The sequence below is a fragment of the Poromitra crassiceps genome, assembly GCF_964638095.1.
Source record: "Poromitra crassiceps genome assembly, contig: HAP1_SCAFFOLD_237, whole genome shotgun sequence".
NCBI classification, from domain to species: Eukaryota; Metazoa; Chordata; class Actinopteri; order Beryciformes; family Melamphaidae; genus Poromitra; species Poromitra crassiceps.
Window position 1 is genome coordinate 120,074 of NW_028152156.1, and position 20,700 is coordinate 140,773.

Sequence of the window (20,700 nt, forward strand, 5' to 3'; positions counted from 1 at the left end):
TCACTCATTCAATTTCAATCTGCCTTCAAAACCAGCAGTGGCTGTTAACTGGCACAGACTCACTTATGTAGTATGTGGAGCGCAGCGATTCAACATAATATTTGAGTCTGGGGAGAGACTAGGTGAAGCCTGACACCTAATGGTGAAAAATAGGGTACTGAACATGCCTTCTCTCATTGACTGGTCTCTTTCCCCTGTGATGTCACCATCTAGAGCAGTGGTGCCCAAAGTGGGGGTCGGGACCCCTCGGGGGGTCGCGGGACACCACTGGTTGGCTCACAAGATGATTTCCAGAATGTGTGAAATTGGCCTAAGGAATAATGTGAACTACAGAATGTGTGAAATACAATTTAAAGACAATTAAAAAGAGTTTCAGACTTAACCACAATTGTTAGATTTTGTTTGTTTTGTTTACGAAATTCTCAGAATTCGCATACGAACATTAGTACGCTTCAACCACCTCCGGCGATAGTGGGGGTCGCGACTCACGAGCCTCTGGCACCATTATTTTGGGGGTCAGGGTTTGAAAAGTTTGGGAACCCTTGAGCTAGAGTACAAGACGTGTCAGGCTTCACCAAACATTTGGGATTGGGTGTAGTTATGTTAAATCTGAAATGTAAACGTTAAATCTAAATCTAAATGCAAAATCTTACATCTAAATCTTAAATCTAAATGCTTTAACATTTAGATGTAATATTTAACATTTCGATTTAAAGTTTAACTTTTAGATTTAAGATTAAACATTTACATTTCAGATTTAACATTAAGGTTGAACATTTTATAGGCTATGTAGATTTATATTAATATTATTATTTTTTACAAGAAAAGTAATGACAAAGTTCAGAAATATTGCTGTACATCTGGTGAACACTGACATTAACACATTCACAACAAATGTGGCAAAGTTGCTGTTAATTTAATTAACATTAATTGGTGCCCCATAAGCACACAGCTGGAACCATGTGATAACATCATGTGATGACATCATGTGATGACATCATGTCATGACATCATGTCATAATAACATACGGGATGGTTGGGATGTTTGGAGTGGGGTTCATCACCCGCTAAATACACAGTCAAGGAGAGCGTACGTTAAGTGTTTGACTTAATGTCAGGGAACATGGAGGTGGGCACAAATCACTGGTCTTAATGGCACTAAGACCATCTTACTTCCACTGACTCTATGGAACAGAGACTAGCTTAGATCATTTGAATTCCACGGGCTCTCTATGGAACAGAGACTAACTTAGTGTTAAGATGCTACTGGGAAGCCAGGCCCATAATGAGACTGACAGACAGACGGACACCACCTGATTTGAGACTGCAGGTGAAATGAATCATTAATGTCAACACCATTCCCATCCAAGTAGGATGAAAACCTTGATCTCCAGAAATCCAAAGGAGATCTTGGGAAGTCGAATACATATATAGCTACTGTTGTTTCTGGAATTATTGCTGTTGTGTGACTTCTTCACCTAAACACAGTGATACAGGAGGTCTGGCCCATGTTGAGCCTTTGAGATGCCCTGTTCTCCGGGCAGTGTACAGTAGGTTGCCCTGCCGGTTGCCCTGCCGGTTGCCCTGCCACAACAACGTCTAATAGGCAACATTTGTTGCCTATTTGTACTATGTCGTAAACGGAGTCCACAGCACAAGAATTTCACACGTGATACTTGTACCATGGAGTGACAATAAAAATCTTGAATCTTGAATCTTGAATCCAGTAGAGGGAGGCAGACAGACAGGAGAGAGGGCAGTGTACAGTAGGTTGTCCTGCCACAAACATCCAGTAGAGGGAGGCAGGGAGGCAGACAGACAGGAGAGAGGGCAGTGACTGACTCTACCAGTGTGAGAACAAACAGAAACCACTGAGGAAAGCTCTGCTCCGTATCTCCCCCTGCACACATACCGGAAAAAGGTGACACTTTATTCACCATTAACTAGTTTCTTATTAGCAGCATATTGGCTGTTTATTAGTCATTATAAAGCCCATATTAATGCCTTATTCTGCATGTCATGATCATATTCTACTAAGCCATTAGCTTTAGCCATTAGCTAAGAGTTTTCCCACAACAACCTCCTAATTACTGCTTATTGATAATCATTTTCCACGAATTCCACTCAATAACGCTTGGCTCAGTATGGGCCTAAAGCATGGTGGTAGTACCACTAAAGCAAGGGTCAGGAGGACTCGGATTCACTCAGCTATGAATGGGATTTGTACTTCCGGAAGCGTAGTGGGCGGTCACTGTTGAGCTCGATAAGCAACTAGTTAATGGTGTACCTTAATATAAAGTGTTATCCCGAGAATAAATGGCCGTTTCCCCAACTCTCTTGTGCATCTTGTAAAAACAAGCCCAAATCCTGTGCCGACAGGAACCTCTCGAATAGACGCCATCCGACGAAGCATCACCTCACTAAGGACTCCTGCCTGAGCTGAATTTGGCTCATGATGCCCTCGACTTCACTGCGCTGTGGGAAAAATGATATTGTAGTTTTTAAACCGTTTTTACCGTCAGTCATGTTCAATCATGCTGTTAAGCACAGACACCTTGTTTAAGATACTGAAAACAGAGCTCTCTTTCTCCAAAGAGCAAACAGTCTTTACAATCAAGGCTGGCACTACCAACACAAGTTTCTTTTTGGTTGTCCAAGTGTCTGATCACTTTTTCATGAATATCTTAAAAGGATATCTTCATACATCGTTTTGTGACACCACTTGTAGTTTGGTAAAAAAAAATGAAGAAGAAGAAGAAGAAGAAAAAAAGTGCTATATCTTTGTCACAAGACGTTGGAGAAGAACTCTTTCATTGAAATCTCAAAAAGCACTGGCGCTGTCCCTCAGAAATGCTTCACGTTATCGGGTCATATTTACAGTGGTGTATTTAACAAGAGAGGGGAGACGGTTCGTCTCAGGAGCGAGTCTGACTGGTGTTGATCATGATGTTGGGCAGGGCGTTGCGTCTTTTCCTCCAGGGGCCCAAGTCTCGGGCGTATCTCTTGATCTGACGGAACCACTGCTGGGTGCGGGATTTGTCCACGGCCCGGAAAACAAAGGACTCGCGCCGAATATCCAGCAGCTCGAACGTGTCCTCGCAGTCGGGGTCCGCCGAGACCACGCAGTTCCCCAGACGGATGGGCTCTCTCAGCACCGTGAACTTCCCGCTGCTCTTGTCCTTGATCAGAACCAGTACTCCATCCCGGATGCTTTCCCCGCCACCCTCCACCTGATCCCCCCGGGGCCCCGGTTCTGTGCCCTGTCCCGGGCCTTCACCAGCCCGCTGTGTCCGCACCATCAACAGACTCTGGACATTTTGGAACTTGAGGGCCTTGCTGCCCTTCTTCACCCACTGGCCGTCGGCCGGCTGCGACAGCTGGAGCGGCCCTTCCATGATGAAGCGCGTGCTCTCCCTGGCCCAGCCCACCGTCTTCATGGACACCTCTCGCATCTCGATGTTGATGACCTCGCGGTTCTTGCGACTGTCGCGGCGAAACGAGCGGAGGGACCAGGTGACCCCGGTGCCCTCCTGCCTGGTCTTCATGTTGATGTGCTCCAGGTGGGACTCCACGCGGCTCTTGGCCTCTCGGAGGCGCGCGTGGTCAGGGTGGCACTCCGTGGTGGCCTTGCTGATGCGGCTGAGCAGAAGAGGGTACTTGGTGACGCGCTGCAGGGGTGCCATGAGGAAGGAGCGCAGGTTCATGCGACGCAGTGCCGTGTTGTCATTCTGGGACACATCCAGGAAGATTCTAGATAGAGAGAGGAGAATCAATGATGAGATGGACATGGAGAAAGAAAGAGAGAGATACTTACACACTGCGTGTCCCTGGGGAAAACGCATAACCGAGGTGATTTAGTCCGGCAGAACTTTAGGTTGGGTTCGCTTCAGGGTATAATTTTTTTTATGTAGTTTTGGGTCATTCTATGCCTTAATAACACATTCCCACCTGCTGACCTTTGTGCATTTTTCAGAATAGGGGTCACCTGATATGTATATAAGAATACATTGATGATATTTCAATTTCAAGATCTAAAAATATGTTATAATGATAGAGGCTATATATATATATATAATATATATATATATAGCCTATATATATATATATATATATATATATATATATATATATATATATATATATATATATATATATATATATATATAGCCTCTATCATTATATATATAGCCTCTATCATTATATATATATATATATATATATATATATATATATATATATATATATATATATATATATATATATATATATATATATATATATATATATATATATATATATATATATATAATATATATAATGATAGAGGCTATATATATAGAGGCTGCGACAACCCTCCACTGGGGGTGGACACATTCGCACACGTGCTATGACCAAGGAAGCTGTTATATGCCTTCCCTGCCCTCTCGCTCATCCCCCTCCTTTTGGTGAGGGTGAGGACGGAGAGACTGTAGATCATCCTGGTAGCCCTGGACCATGCTACGGCTCTGTGGTACGTGGAGATGAGGACCATGCTACGGCTCTGTGGTACGTGGAGATGAGGACCATGCATACGGCTCTGTGGTACGTGGAGATGAGGACCATGCTACGGCTCTGTGGTACGTGGAGATGAGGACCATGCATACGGCTCTGTGGTACGTGGAGATGAGGACCATGCTACGGCTCTGTGGTACGTGGAGATGAGGACCATGCTACGGCTCTGTGGTACGTGGAGATGAGGACCATGCTACGGCTCTGTGGTACGTGGAGATGAGGACCATGCTACGGCTCTGTGGTACGTGGAGATGAGACAGATGCTGATGGACCAGTGCCTTGGACGATCCCCCCGTGCTGGGGGGATATGTCTCAAGCAGGAGAGACGATAGCAGCTGCATAGCCCTCCTGGGGCAGCCGGTCAAAGTCTGGTTCCTGAGAGGGACAGACCGAGGCGTGCTGGATTGGCTGAAGACGTAATGCGGACGATCCAGAGTGCGAGTTGCCAATTACAGGATGAAGTGGTCGTGCTTTCAGAGCTGGTGTGTCAAGAGGAATGTTGAGCCTTTGAGCCTCTCAATTGGATGTATCCAGTATGTGTTTTACAGAGGGCATCAAGGTGTCTGCATGTATCCAGTATGTGTTTTACAGAGGGCATCAAGGTGTCTGCATGTATCCAGTATGTGTTTTACAGAGGGCATCAAGGTGTCTGCATGTATCCAGTATGTGTTTTACAGAGGGTTACAGAGGGTTACAGAGGGTTACAGAGGGCATCAAGGTGTCTGTATCCAGTATGTGTTTTACAGAGGGCATCAAGGTGTCTGCATCAGCGTTCTCCTCTTGCCACGAGGGCTTTGGGGAGAGGCCGGTCTTCAGCCATTTTCTCCTGAAACGTTTCCTGCAAGGAAGCTAGTTGATTGCGCCCTGTCAGGCACGTTTCCACTCCTCAACGGGACCTGGGTCTTGGTCATGGAGAGCCTGGCCAAGCACAGTTTTGAACCCATTGATCAGATCGCTCTTAAGCTTTTGTTGACCGAGATGGTGCTGCTGCTTTCTCTGACTTTGGCTAAGAGGAGAGTGAGCGATTTGTGCGTTCTGTCTGACTCTGTGGGGATTTGAGCAGCACCACGCTCAAGCAGAACACATCCTTCTTGCCTAAGAACTTTAACAGTTCATATAGGTCCACAACAATTCAAATCAATGCTTTCTTTTCTCCACCCCATGCTGGTGACAGGGAGAAAAGACCCCCTGTAAGAGGACGCGGGTGTGGGTGGATCCTGCTCGCTGGCCAGACTCCTCTCCCTTCCGTCCGAGGAGTCTGGCGCCGCAGGTCTCCATAACTGGGATAAACCCTCCCCTGCTCTACAGCTGCTCTCCCATTGGAGCGACTGTTTCGGTGGCAGCCGGATGTCCGCTCCCGGCTTATTACAAGCTCCGTCATTGGCTCCAACCATGTCAATCAGAGCGGCTTCCGCTCCCTCCTCCCTGTGTGTCGCTGTAAATAGTGCCCTGCCGCCTCAGTGAAAACAACAACGCTAACTAGCTAGCAAGCTAACGGCAGAAACCTACACGCTAGCTCGTTGCTACACGCTGAAAACGGCAAGTTGGATTGTTTGAAACTATTTTCCAAGGGCACTGCCGCTAAGCGCCGCCCATCGCAATCCCACTATGGAGACCTGCGGCGCCAGACTCCTCGGACGGAAGGGAGAGGAGGCTGGCCAGCGAGACTATATTGCACTATGCAGCCAATCCATAGTGTTCACACTCCACCTATAGGCAAATAGGGCTACTGGGCAGAAATACAAAATACAAAACAAAAATATAAACACAACACTTTTGTTTTTGCTATCGCGTGTGTGTGTGTGTGTGTGTGTGTGTGTGTGTGTGTGTGTGTGTACTGTACCTGAGCAGCTCCTTCTCCTTCTCCAGCGTGTTGAGCATGTTGACAGAGGCCGCCTGCTGCAGGCAGTAGGTCTGGAAGGCAGGCAGCATGTTGACAAACTCCAGGAAGATCTCCCCTATGCACACCGTCAGCAGATCCTCATCTCCCTGAGTCAAAGCACACAATCGTGTCATTCATCAAAATGACCACATGTACAAGCAGGCACGTGCGCAAAGGAAAGTGTTAGTTGTTAATACCAGGTGGAAAGAGTAGCATACTGACAATCAGTAGCGGCTGGTGCATTTTTGTCCAGGGAGGGCTATACCAAATATAGGCCTGGACAATGGGGTTGAAATCAATATGATAATCATAAGGATTATTCTCAATATCAATATCATATGTTTCCCGTATGCAAAATCAGTGTTCATCCCATTTTCTATAACAGCATGAGTGAATACTGGATTCTGATTGGCTAGCAACAGTGGTAAATAGGCCAACAATCTACAGTTCGGCTCCAACCGCAGTATCACTCCGCTCCCTGATGAATAAAGAACACCTGTGCTGACTCCGCCCACTGTTAGCCTGTCAGTCTACAAATCTCTAACAAGGAAATGTCCGATTTCATAGTAACGTTTGATTTACTGGGTGGATTGAGTTTTGAGCAGTGGTTAGATGAAGATGAAGGTGAAGTGAACAAAGAACGACATGGTGAAATTGGGGAGAGAGAACTGGCTGAGCTTGAGTTGTCACGGAGTGAACCTGGGACTGTCAATGGAACTATATTCTGTGGCGGAAGGATAAATGTATTCTGAAACCAGTAATGATTGTAAATAAATGAATTTAATGTTACAATTGTGTATTTTTTATATTATGTGGTAGCAATTGTAGAAAATAAATTTATTTCGCCTCGTGCCACAACCCTGTACCAGTGGTAAATGTGGCCACAACTCCCTTCCTCGAGTGGTAAATTTCTTAAGAACTGAATGGTGATGTCAAACAAACCTTACATTTTCAAATAAATTTAGACAGCAGAAATGTGACTATTAAAATAACTTCATATCATCACGATGATTCTACTGAAAGACAACAAACAATAATTGAGTGTGTGTGTGTGTGGGAGGAAGGGGGGGGAGGGGAAGGTTTACCGGTATTTAAAAGTACATGAGTAATAGCCTACATTTGTGTCACTTTAATCATGTTTTATTTGAATGATTGACCTTAATAATGACATTTCCCACATGGATGATGTAAAAGCTAAAGTGGGAGGCCAACAGAGGCACCGTCATCAAGAAGGCTCAGCGGAGGCTGTACTTCCTACACCAGCTCAGGAAGTACAAACTGACCCAGGAGCTGCTGATACCAGCTCATGAAGTACAAACTGACCCAGGAGCTGCTGACACCAGCTCAGGAAGTACAAACTGACCCAGGAGCTGCTGATACCAGCTCAGGAAGAACAAACTGCCCCAGGAGCTGCTGATACCAGCTCAGGAAGTACAAACTGCCCCAGGAGCTGCTGATACCAGCTCAGGAAGTACAAACTGCCCCAGGAGCTGCTGATACCAGCTCATGAAGTACAAACTGACCCAGGAGCTGCTGATACCAGCTCATGAAGTACAAACTGACCCAGGAGCTGCTGACACCAGCTCAGGAAGTACAAACTGACCCAGGAGCTGCTGATACCAGCTCAGGAAGAACAAACTGCCCCAGGAGCTGCTGATACCAGCTCAGGAAGTACAAACTGCCCCAGGAGCTGCTGATACCAGCTCAGGAAGTACAAACTGCCCCAGGAGCTGCTGATACCAGCTCAGGAAGTACAAACTGCCCCAGGAGCTGCTGTTACCAGCTCAGGAAGAACAAACTGCCCCAGGAGCTGCTGATACCAGCTCAGGAAGTACAAACTGCCCCAGGAGCTGCTGATACCAGCTCAGGAAGAACAAACTGCCCCAGGAGCTGCTGATACCAGCTCAGGAAGAACAAACTGCCCCAGGAGCTGCTGATACCAGCTCAGGAAGAACAAACTGCCCCAGGAGCTGCTGATACCAGCTCAGGAAGTACAAACTGCCCCAGGAGCTGCTGATACCAGCTCAGGAAGTACAAACTGCCCCAGGAGCTGCTGATACCAGCTCAGGAAGTACAAACTGCCCCAGGAGCTGCTGATACCAGCTCATGAAGTACAAACTGCCCCAGGAGCTGCTGATACCAGCTCATGAAGTACAAACTGCCCCAGGAGCTGCTGATACCAGCTCAGGAAGTACAAACTGCCCCAGGAGCTGCTGATACCAGGGAAGCGACAGGTGGGCGCGACACATACCTGCCAACCTCCCTCATGGGATTTTTAACCCTTTCTCATGCTGTGCTCGTGGTTCCTGTTACTGTCTTTCAGAGGCTGTAGCGGGTTTTAAACATGAAGGTTCTGGTATCATATGAAACTAGAAGACCTAAGGCAGTGATACTCAACTTGCGGCCCGCGGGCCACATGCGGCCCACGGTGGAATTGCAAAAAAAAAAAAAAAATGTTTTTTAGGCTACAGTGCACCTGAATGCAACATGCAAGATACCCGCTGAATAAGTGTCCAAATGTTCATGTCATTCTGGCCAATACTCCACTTCTGTTATAGCATTTCAGTCTGGAATATGGAATATCTTTCAATAATCTATGATTTAGCTGCTAAATTGTCAAATACCGCCGTCTGCTTGCTATCCAGGCACTTATGTATGGACTTAACCTAACTAACTATCCGGTGTGCACAACATTGTCAGACTAAACTCCGGCTGACACCCCAAAAACCTACAATCCGCTACAGAAAAATGTATATTGTCTGTTTATTAACTGAAACATGGACCTTGAGTCAACAGAGGGAGAACAGACTAAATGGATGCTACACGCGGATGCTTAAGCATGCCCTCAACATCCACCCTGGCACCCATATCACAAACGTTGATCTTTACCAAGAGCTGCCTAAGCTAAGTGAGAAGATACGACTCAGGCGGCTGAGGCTTGCTGGACACTGTTATAGACACCCAGAGTTAGCAGCACAGAAGCTGGTACTGTGGGAGCCGACACACGGACCTAAAAGAAGGGGAGGACAGCAACTAACATATGTGGACACTTTAAGGCGAGACACCGGGCTGACTGCAGGAGAAATTGGAACGTGTATGCAGGAGAGGGGGGAATGGAGATCCATCATTGCCCGAGGAACCCACTCGACCTGATGATGATTAACTGGCCCCTGGCCTCCTATCATTTCATGAAAGTGGCCCCTGGCCTCCTATCATTTCATGAAAGTGGCCCCTGGCCTCCTATCATTTCATGAAAGTGGCCCCTGGCCTCCTATCATTTCACGAAAGTGGCCCCCGGGCAAAGTAAGTTGAGTATCCCTGACCTAAGGCATCCATTGGTACCAAAAAACAGTCATGGTAGCTCTTTCGGGAAGGAGGGAACATAACGCTCCAAATGTAGGATCAATGCTGGGGAGGGAAAAGTTAGGCTAAATGTGGTACAAACATATCTCCCTCTCTCTCCCTCTATCTGTCTGTCTGTCTGTCTGTCTGTCTGTCTCCCTCTCTCTCCCTCTATCTGTCTGTCTGTCTGTCTGTCTGTCTGTCTGTCTGTCTGTCTGTCTGTCTGTCTGTCTATCTATCTATCTATCTACTCTATCTGTCTATCTGTCTGTCTGTCTGTCTGTCTGTCTGTCTGTCTGTCTGTCTGTCTGTCTGTCTCTTCTGTTGTTAAAACTGGTGACATTTTGCTGCACTGTTCAATGTAAAAAAAAAAAGTAAATTTGACTTTAAATGTTTCCGAGAAATATGTCAGAAAGCAATCTACTGTATACGATCACATCTTTTTGGAAGTTGAATTAATTGAGTCTTATCAACATTTATTTAGTCTTTTCAACATACTGAGCAACAGAGTTGATATATCAGAGTGCAATGAATACATTTGTGGGTGTGGTTTGTGTGTTTGGGGGAGGGGGGGGGGGGGGGGGGTAAATTTCCCTATATCATAAAAGGGGGGCCTGGTCAGAAAGCACTGACCTGGTACAGGGCCTGGTCGATGGTGTCCTGAAGGTGTTCAGTGAAGCGCTCGTTGACGTCGATGAGCTCCTGGACATTAGCGAACACCGTGGCCAGCTGCTCGGCCGTCAGCAGGGCGGCGCTCTGCATGGGGCAGTAGAACTCCTCCTTGATGATGCGCAGGTCCTCTCCGTAGCTCGTCTCCGTGGTGAGGAACTCCAGCACCGCCTCTTTCCGCTCGGTGCGCAGCTTGGAGCAGCGCTCACACATGCCCTCCGGCCGCTCCACCGAGGCACCGTCCCTCTGGCCTAGAGAGACGTTCATCATCATCCATCACCGTTAACAATTTGACCCATCAAACATATTCGCCGATTCATCGATAATGTAGACCAGGGTTCCCCTGCGGCCCGCACTGTTTTTTTTTTTACAGTGCACCTGAACGCAACATGCAAGATACGACCCTCAACACAGGCTTTGAGAAGCCCGGGCCACTAAGGCCATGTTCAGACTAGGAGGCCAAATCCGATTTGTGAACTTTAATGACCTATTAATGACTTTATTCAGATTGGTTTTATGAGTCTGGACGCTCCAAGTCTGATTTGTGTCACTTGTCCCAAATCACATATGGAGGTAGTTTCCAATCTGCTTTCGACTGATGTGACTTCAGTGCGGACGCGCAGATCCACCAAATCTGATTTGAACGTCACTCGCAACTCGTCGTCAAATGCTTCTGCGCAGGAAAACCACGTCACCAACGTACGTATTTACTGATGCCCACGTCGTTACCATAGCAACCCATGCAGATAGGCTGTTTAGGTCTGGACACACAGATCCGACTTGAGAATCAGATTTGTGGCAGTGCGGCGACACACTCCCAAATCAGATTTGGGAAACCAATCAAGATAATGATGATTAATGACTTTATCAGCAAATCAGATTTGCCTGTAATGTGAACATGGCCTAAGTGATACATATGCTTAAATGGATCCACTCATACTCTGTATTTATTTCAAGAAAAACATTTCGGCTAGTGGAAATTCCAATTGGCTGGTAACTTTAAAATCTAGCAGCCATATTGGCAGGTGGTCAAACAAGTTAATTTCAAGCCCTGCAGGGAGAGCAGGTGGTGACATAGGAGTGAGTGAGAAAAGGATCAAATATTGGTGGTTAAGACTGAATAATGACATCATCACAAATGTTCATTTAAAATGAGTTATTCCTCTAAATCTGGCTTCAAATGCCCCACATTTTTGGGCGCCGGCACCATTCAGCAACATGTGGCCCACGGCAACATGTGGCCCACAGCAACATGTGGCCCACAGCAACATGTGGCCCTTGGTGAAAAGTAATTGGGGACCCCTGATGTAGACTGTGTGCTACTTTCACATTCTCATTTTCTAATTTAACACCACAAGATCGACATTTAACTTTGACTGCGCTGATGCCAAAAAGACAACAGTCTTCATTGTAAACATTTTACAATGTTGAAATCCAGCACGTCTACACACAGCACAGTGACAGCTACTGCAGGAAGTTTGGTTACTTGATTAACTTGTTGAGTAGGCCTAAAGACAGGCGTAAAAACCCGCAGTTTGTATTTTGTATGTCAAAAGCTGTTTTTTGTTAATATGATGATTAATCTATGAATTCATCGATTAAAGCAGCTACGAGCAAGATTTTCGATTGTTATTAAACAGTATAATTACAATATTGATGCATCACATCTTACCTATAATAGTAGCTGAGACCAAAGCCGTGTGAATCGGAGATTGCTCTCTTGATGCTTATAGAGACTCTATAAGCATCAAGAGAGCAATCCGTGTCTGTCTAACCTCGCGTCACCAGGGGGCTCTCTCTCTCTATCTGTCTACCGGCAGGCCGGATAAACCCGGAAGTGAAACGAAACGGTTCACGGCAGCTGCCTGCCTTCCGCCGTTTCGCTCTGCCTAGCAACAGACCATAAACAAGGAGAACGCCATGCAGGGGCTTGCTACTCTCGCGAACATCTCTCGTTATATTCTAACAGGTTTTTTGGAAGTTATTTTGTGGTTATGGCCGAAGTGGCTGCTGCAAACCGTTTCATTTCACTTCCTGATCTGCCCTGGCCACAGACACTGGCACTAACACTGGCCGATTCACTCGGGGTTCAAGCGAGACTACTTGGCGTTGGTCTCGTCTACTATTAGAGGTAAGATGTGATGCATTGATATTAAATTTAGACTGTTTAATAACAATCGAAAATCTTGCTCGTAGCTGCTTTAACATGTTTATTTGTTTATTTGTTTATTAAAAAGGATCCCCATTAGCTGACGCCTAGACGTCAGCTAGTCTTCCTGGGGTCCAAGACAACAAATACATTACATGTTAGACAAACATTGAATGTCTAGAAACATGTCATGACCAATTCATCGATTAAGGGAGTTGATTCAAATTGGCGTCCGTACTCTGGCCGCAGTCGGGGCAGGGTCTCTGGGCCTCCCAGGCCCGCAGGGAGGCGGAGGGTCTCTTCCAGGCTTTGCGGGCCGGGCCCGGGCCGATGCCGCTGTCCGCCCGCTCCACCTCGGCCCCCCGGGGGCGCTGCCGGCCGGGCTCGCTGTCCTCCTCGTCGCGCTCGTCGCTCAGCCCCAACACGCCGCTGTCTGCGCTCAGGCTGCTCACCGTGCTCCAGCGGTGCTGAGGGGCCCGCGTGACGCACAGACCCACCACACGCTCCTTCCCCCGGGGCTCCGAGCGACCACGCAGCGCTGCTGGAGCTATGGAGGACGGAGAGGACAGAGAGGCGGGGCACGCAAATCAATTAGTATCCGTCAGTCAAACTAGAAATGTTGCTCGCTCCTTCTCAAGCATCCCTCGCTGCCTCGCACTCTCAACTTGTAGTGCTCCTACACCTACACACACACACACACACACACACACACACACACACACACACATGGACCGATGGACGCGTGAGCACGCACACACACACACACACACACACACGGACGGACGGACGGACGCATGCGCACACACACACACACACACACACACACACACACACACACTCACACACACACACACACACACGTGACATCAATAGCATCACTTGTCAGCGGCCATTTAAATCCCTAACTTCATCGTGTCAAAATGAATGATTATAGATATTATCGATCTCTGATCATTACATCCCTACGGTAACCCTCTATTCAAATGAATGATTATACATATCATATCTCCAATAAATACATTCCTAACCCTCCATTCAAGGGCTTAACCTTTGTCACAATGCATGTCAATACACTTTAGTGTGCATGTGAGTATGTGTACATTTAAACTAGTTTGCTTACAGTATCTGCTTCATTAGGCACAGACCCTCTACTGACAGTCTGTGGCCCGTGTGCAGGGTCACAGACCCTCTACTGACAGTCTGTGGCCTGTGTGCAGGGTCACAGACCCTCTACTGACAGTCTGTGGCCCGTGTGAAGGGTCACAGACCCTCTACTGACAGTCTGTGGCCCGTGTGAAGGGTCACAGACCCTCTGCTGACAGTCTGTGGCCCGTGTGCAGGGTCACAGACCCTCTGCTGACAGTCTGTGGCCCGTGTGCAGGGTCACAGACCCTCTACTGACAGTCTGTGGCCCGTGTGAAGGGTCACAGACCCTCTACTGACAGTCTGTGGCCCGTGTGCAGGGTCACAGACCCTCTGCTGACAGTCTGTGGCCCGTGTGCAGGGTCACAGACCCTCTGCTGACAGTCTGTGGCCCGTGTGCAGGGGCACAGACCCTCTGCTGACAGTCTGTGGCCCGTGTGCAGGGTCACAGACCCTCTGCTGACAGTCTGTGGCCCGTGTGCAGGGGCACAGACCCTCTGCTGACAGTCTGTGGCCCGTGTGCAGGGGCACAGACCCTCTGCTGACAGTCTGTGGCCTGTGTGCAGGGTCACAGACCCTCTGCTGACAGTCTGTGGCCCGTGTGCAGGGTCACAGACCCTCTGCTGACAGTCTGTGGCCCGTGTGCAGGGTCACAGACCCTCTGCTGACAGTCTGTGGCCCGTGTGCAGGGTCACAGACCCTCTACTGACAGTCTGTGGCCTGTGTGCAGGGGCACAGACCCTCTACTGACAGTCTGTGGCCTGTGTGCAGGGTCACAGACCCTCTGCTGACAGTCTGTGGCCCGTGTGCAGGGTCACAGACCCTCTACTGACAGTCTGTGGCCCGTGTGCAGGGTCACAGACCCTCTACTGACAGTCTGTGGCCTGTGTGCAGGGTCACAGACCCTCTACTGACAGTCTGTGGCCCGTGTGCAGGGTCACAGACCCTCTACTGACAGTCTGTGGCCCGTGTGCAGGGTCACAGACCCTCTACTGACAGTCTGTGGCCCGTGTGCAGGGTCACAGACCCTCTACTGACAGTCTGTGGCCCGTGTGCAGGGTCACAGACCCTCTACTGACAGTCTGTGGCCTGTGTGCAGGGTCACAGACCCTCTGCTGACAGTCTGTGGCCCGTGTGCAGGGTCACAGACCCTCTACTGACAGTCTGTGGCCCGTGTGAAGGGTCACAGACCCTCTACTGACAGTCTGTGGCCTGTGTGCAGGGTCACAGACCCTCTGCTGACAGTCTGTGGCCCGTGTGCAGGGTCACAGACCCTCTACTGACAGTCTGTGGCCCGTGTGAAGGGTCACAGACCCTCTACTGACAGTCTGTGGCCCGTGTGCAGGGTCACAGACCCTCTGCTGACAGTCTGTGGCCCGTGTGCAGGGTCACAGACCCTCTACTGACAGTCTGTGGCCCGTGTGCAGGGTCACAGACCCTCTACTGACAGTCTGTGGCACGTGTGCAGGGTCACAGACCCTCTACTGACAGTCTGTGGCCTGTGTGCAGGGTCACAGACCCTCTGCTGACAGGGAGGCTCAGGGGAATAGAGTCATGCATGACACAGAGTTGCATAAGAGAAGCTCAACAAACAAACACATCTCTTAATAGCCTTCTAATCTCCTCAAATGGGGCAGATTGTAACATGCCAGGCTTAAGGCCTAAACATGTTGTAACATGCCAGGCTTAAGGCCTAAACATGTTGTAACATGCCAGGCTTAAGGCCTAAACATGTTGTAACATGCCAGGCTTAAGGCCTAAACATGTTGTAACATGCCAGGCTTAAGGCCTAAACATGTTGTAACATGCCAGGCTTAAGGCCTAAACATGTTGTAACATGCCAGGCTTAAGGCCTAAACATGTTGTAACATGCCAGGCTTAAGGCCTAAACATGTTGTAACATGCCAGGCTTAAGGCCTAAACATGTTGTAACATGCCAGGCTTAAGGCCTAAACATGTTGTAACATGCCAGGCTTAAGGCCTAAACATGTTGTAACATGCCAGGCTTAAGGCCTAAACATGTTGTAACATGCCAGGCTTAAGGCCTAAACATGTTGTAACATGCCAGGCTTAAGGCCTAAACATGTTGTAACATGCCAGGCTTAAGGCCTAAACATGGCAGATTGTAACATGCCAGGCTTAAGGCCTAAACATGGCAGATTGTAACATGCCAGGCTTAAGGCCTAAACATGGCAGATTGTAACATGCCAGGCTTAAAGTCCCTGGAAACCAGAAATATTTCTTTATTATTTAGCATTTTGAGTTCATCACATCACAGGACCCTATGTTAATAAGCCACCAGCCAAATTTGAACGATGATGAACGTCGCAAAGTATATAAATTTAGGTTTGACAGGTGTGGCAAAACGCATGAGAATCGATTATTTTTTAGAGTGTATTTTCTCCCGCGGAATGTGTGGGCGTGTCCCATCTGCAGCAGGTTTTCCGAGAGAGAGAGAGCGCGAGACAGAGGGGGGGGAGGGAAATGGAGAAAGAGAGAAAGAGAGATCGACGTGTGTGGGTGTGTGTGTGTGTGTGTGTGTGTGTGTGTGTGTGTGTGACTGTGTGTGTGTGTGTGTGTGTGTGTTTGTGTGTGTGAGAGAGAGTAACCTCTCTCTCACCAGCCTGTGTGTCTCTCTCTGTGCTCTCTCTCTCACTAGTCCCAGAGAGAGAGAGAGAGAGAGAGAGCGAGAGCGAGAGAGAGAGAGAGAGAGAGAGAGAGAGAGAAGCATAGCGCTCGCACACAGAGTGGGAGGGAGATGGACAGCGAGGGAGCGCTGTCACTGGGGGCAAAGAACGGACAACAGGAGGGTGGGTGCGGATTGCGCCCGTGTACAAAGGTTATATAGAGCTTATGACGTCATAAGCTCCTGCGTTTTAGCACCTCGCGCACTGCTGTCTTCAATGAGGAAGTACTTTGTAGAATCTTGTAGAAAAGTGTCGATTTTAAGGCTTTGGGTTGAAAGTAATGTATAATAATTTCGGAGGCACAAAATTACTAACATAAGACCCTAAATAACATAGTTAGAACGTTTTTGTGGATTTTGGTTTCCAGGGACTTTAAGGCCTAAACATGTTGTAACATGCCAGGCTTAAGGCCTAAACATGTTGTAACATGCCAGGCTTAAGGCCTAAACATGTTGTAACCATCGACCTATATAAGATGGACGCAATTCCATGGTCCCATAAGTGAAGCCGCTGCATGTTAGATCGCCGCCCTGACGGCTGAATCCAGTATTAGGTCACAAGGCCCGCCTCCCCATGTTAGTGGATGGGAAAATCACAACCGAAATAATCACAGTATACGTCAGATAATTTTTTTCCAAAGGTGGTTTGTATCATTTTAGATAGTCATTATCATGCTAATGCCTGTGCAAGTGGTCATTTTTCTGATCAGTTTGTTTTTAAGTAGTTAAAGTAGTAGTAGTTTAAGTAGTTAAGTAGTTTAAGTAGACGCCACTACGCCCTCCCTCCTCCCTCCCTCCTCCTGTGGAAGCTCCGTGTGAAAATGGCGGAGATTGTGTGCCAGGCAGTCTGAATGAAATTGAATGTAACGTTCCCAATTCTATGTATTAAATTCTAAAAAACGACCCTCAACATTTGGGAAGGCTAAGCCACACAACTAGTTCGTTATAATCTAACGTCATGCTTTGAAAGGCGACTTTACGACGATGAGCCAAGGCAACGGCCAGTCACAACTCTCGTGCAGCTGACGTCACGCACGTATCGTCGGCGCTGAGTCACATTTTCGAGCAGCCCCCGTCAGCCGACGGCGCCCCCTCCCCGTAGGCCGGCGCTCCACCCGCCGTCCTACGGGGAGGGCGGGGCGAGGCTCTGACGGACGACCATGTTTAGGCCTTTAGCTGGAGGGCCTGCTGGAATACAGTACTGCCACCTGCCTGCTGGAATACAGTACTGCCACCTGCCTGCTGGAATACAGTACTGTCATCTAGATTCACACACAATTGACCATTTCCACTCTAACTGAGAGCTGAGGGAGACACAGTGGGGACATGGAGTACTGTACAATGCAACGATGGTTTTCATTATCAATTCATTTCTTGGTTACTTTCTCGACTAATCAATTAGCTGTTTGGTCTATAAAATGGTAAACAATGTTGATCGCTTTCCCCCAAAGCCCCAGACGATCTCAAATGTCTTTTGTCCTCCTGACCAACACTTTGTCCTGACCAACACTTTGTCCTGACCAACACTCCACAACTATTGCTATTGCCTGCCATGTTTTTTTTCTGCTGTAAAGTCAGGCATCTTAACATTGTGGTCTATTGGGAATGACTCGCTTTTGGAGCCAGCCTCAAGTAGCCATTTGAGGAACTGCAATTTTTTTCCCCCCACGTTTTTCAGAACTAGAGGTTGAGGCTTGTTTCAAATGCTACCTTCATTGAATATTTCATCATTTTTTGTACCATGTATCTTGATTGTTTAGACCAGTGGTGCCCAATTTGGGGCCCGCGGGCCCGCGCTCTTTTTTTTTTAGCCCGCCACGGATTTGGGGGTGATTTTTTTTTTTTTTTTTTTCTTTCTTTTTGCAGGCCAGGCCACCGGGCAGTTGCCCGACGTGCCCGATTATGCAGTCCGTGCCTGAATGGAGATGTCGGGACTCTTCTATCTATGATTAACATTAATTTTGTGCAGCTGGTATTCTCTCTCCCCGACTCTATCACACGGGTGTGAGGCATTGCTATCTGAGGATTGATTGCTCCTGATTGGTTGGCTGAATCACCTGGTTGGGGGGTGAGCTCTGATATTTGATCCCTCCCCAGTCACTGGCTTTACACCAGCTCAGCAAGATGGACAGATCATCATCACGGCAGTGGCACACTGACAAAAGAAAGTTTAGGACGGAGTGGCAAGACGAGTATTTTTTTACTGAAGTAAATTCAACAGCGGTTTGTCTCATTTGCAGACAGTGGCTGTTTTGAAAGAGTACAATATACGTCGCCACTACGAAACTGATTTTCAAAGTACCTTGAGGATTTTTCAAGTTGTGAATTAAGTCAAATTTCTCTCTTGATTACAAAGGTGGAAATGCAAATGCAGATGTTTTTTTAAATATATATAACCAATTGCAAATTATTACAATTACCAAACAGATAAAAAGTATATTATATTGAAATGTTATTTTAGATTTAGAAAGTTAATTTTCTATAAAACACAATACATTTTAATGTAATTCCACAACGTTTATTTTTGGCCCTCGGCCCTCCACCCAGATTGAGTTTTGGCCCTTCATGGGAAATAATTTGGGCACCCCTGGTTTAGACACTAGGATTTTCTTTTAGTTATGTATTTGATATGTACTGTGTGCACACAGGACTCTGTGCGCCCAGGGACTACAGATGCAAATTAGCTCTTAGCTATTTCTGGTGCAATATATTTATTGTGTACTGTCCCTGCTCAAATAAACAATCAAGATAAAGATAAAGATATTTGGTCCAAAATTGCTTTGTTATAAACCGATGTGTAATGGATTCATAAGCAGAAGATGAAAGTGAAAACAAAGCAACAGCCTCCATTCCTCACGCGTCAATATGAAACTGAAACTCTTGGCACACATGTAGCACTGACTCACCACTGTCTCTGTCTCTGTCTCTGTCTCTGTCCCGGTCCCGGTCCCGGTCTCGGTCTCTGCGCTGACTGTGGATTCGTGCGGCAGCAGCGATCTTCATCTCCAGCTGTTTGCGCTTGGCGTGGTCGGCAGGCATGGGGTCGCTGTAGTGTGGCCGCAGGCGGCACTCGCGCTGCGCCCTCACCGTCTCAGACAGCTCGTAGGCTGCGTCCGAGCTGGAGCGCCTGCAGCCCAGCCCGCTGTGCTGCTGACAGAGAGGACAGGTCAGTGCTGCTGTGCTGCTGACAGAGAGGACAGGTCAGTGCTGCTGACAGAGAGGACAGGTCAGTGCTGCTGACAGAGAGGACAGGTCAGTCACAGGGTTCCCCCACACCTTCTTGAACATCCAATTCAAAGATTTTTCAAAGACATTCAAATCCCTCAGATTCAAGGAACCCACCACGGCCTAGTTTGAGACGTGGATCCAGTGTAATTGCCGTTACGACACTGCGCATTTTTATAATGAGAACTAGCAGGCTTTACAGGAGCCTTCTCGCTCACTGTTTAACCTGCATCATTCAACTTGACTCGCTGCAGGGAGGTGGCACGTGAAACAAGGAGGCATAAGTCAAACAAAATCACAAGAGCTTAAATTTCTACAGTATTCTGTCACAAAATATATGAATCCAAGCACTTTCAATGATCCATGTCTATTGATATTTGATATTATATCTACTTTCAAAACTTTCAAGGCCTTGATCCCCCCCCCCCCCCCTCAAATTCACACATTTTCAAGGATTTCAAGGACCTGTGGGGACGCTGCATCAGCTGAGCCGGCCGGGTTGCTATAGCAACAGTGTTGTATAGTGTTGCTATAGCAACAGATGAAAAAGGGGAGAAACTCTCTGAGGAGAGCTTGTGTTGATGAAGAGAGAATGACAATAGAGTACCGCAGGGATGACGTATTTTATAGGCTTGCCCAGAAATCGACGCCATGCTGGTTCGTACGGGGAGAAGTGTAATGTAATGTAATGGAGAAGGCAATGGGATTTTTGTATGGAGATTTCGGTTAAATGCGTGAAATAGGGTCTGTGGTTAACAAAGGTTTATGAAACAGCAAAGTTTGTGTTCAGCAAGATCATCTTCACAAACGAGGAGGACCACTTCTATGACTTTTGAAGTCATTCTGAAAATTGCGTTACAGCTATTTGCTCCATGACGTTATCGTAGATAGACGCATTTCCGTGCATTAATGTGAACAAAACGAGCAACGGATTTTTCAAAACGGGTGCTGGCGTTGAAAGCATGTTGAAAGCATGTTGAAAGCATGTTGAAAGCATGTTGAAAGCATGTTGAAAGCATGTTGAAAGCATGTTGAAAGCATGTTGAAAGCATG

The 20,700-nt window shown here is 47.5% G+C and overlaps 1 protein-coding gene across 1 annotated transcript in view; it reads right to left on the reverse strand.

Annotated features, from left to right (window-relative positions):
- Positions 1-2,915: 2,915 nt before the first annotated feature.
- The window catches only part of LOC310770818 (uncharacterized protein), a gene marked incomplete at both ends in the record, with an annotated part of 42,073 nt that continues 24,288 nt past the window's right edge, over positions 2,916-20,700 (reverse strand). Inside the window, 5 exons of the mRNA XM_083663532.1 lie at positions 2,916-3,750; positions 6,395-6,540; positions 10,409-10,695; positions 12,832-13,140; positions 19,329-19,572. Coding sequence (XP_083519658.1) covers positions 2,916-3,750; positions 6,395-6,540; positions 10,409-10,695; positions 12,832-13,140; positions 19,329-19,572 — 1,821 coding nt within the window. The remainder of the gene's footprint in view (positions 3,751-6,394; positions 6,541-10,408; positions 10,696-12,831; positions 13,141-19,328; positions 19,573-20,700) is intronic.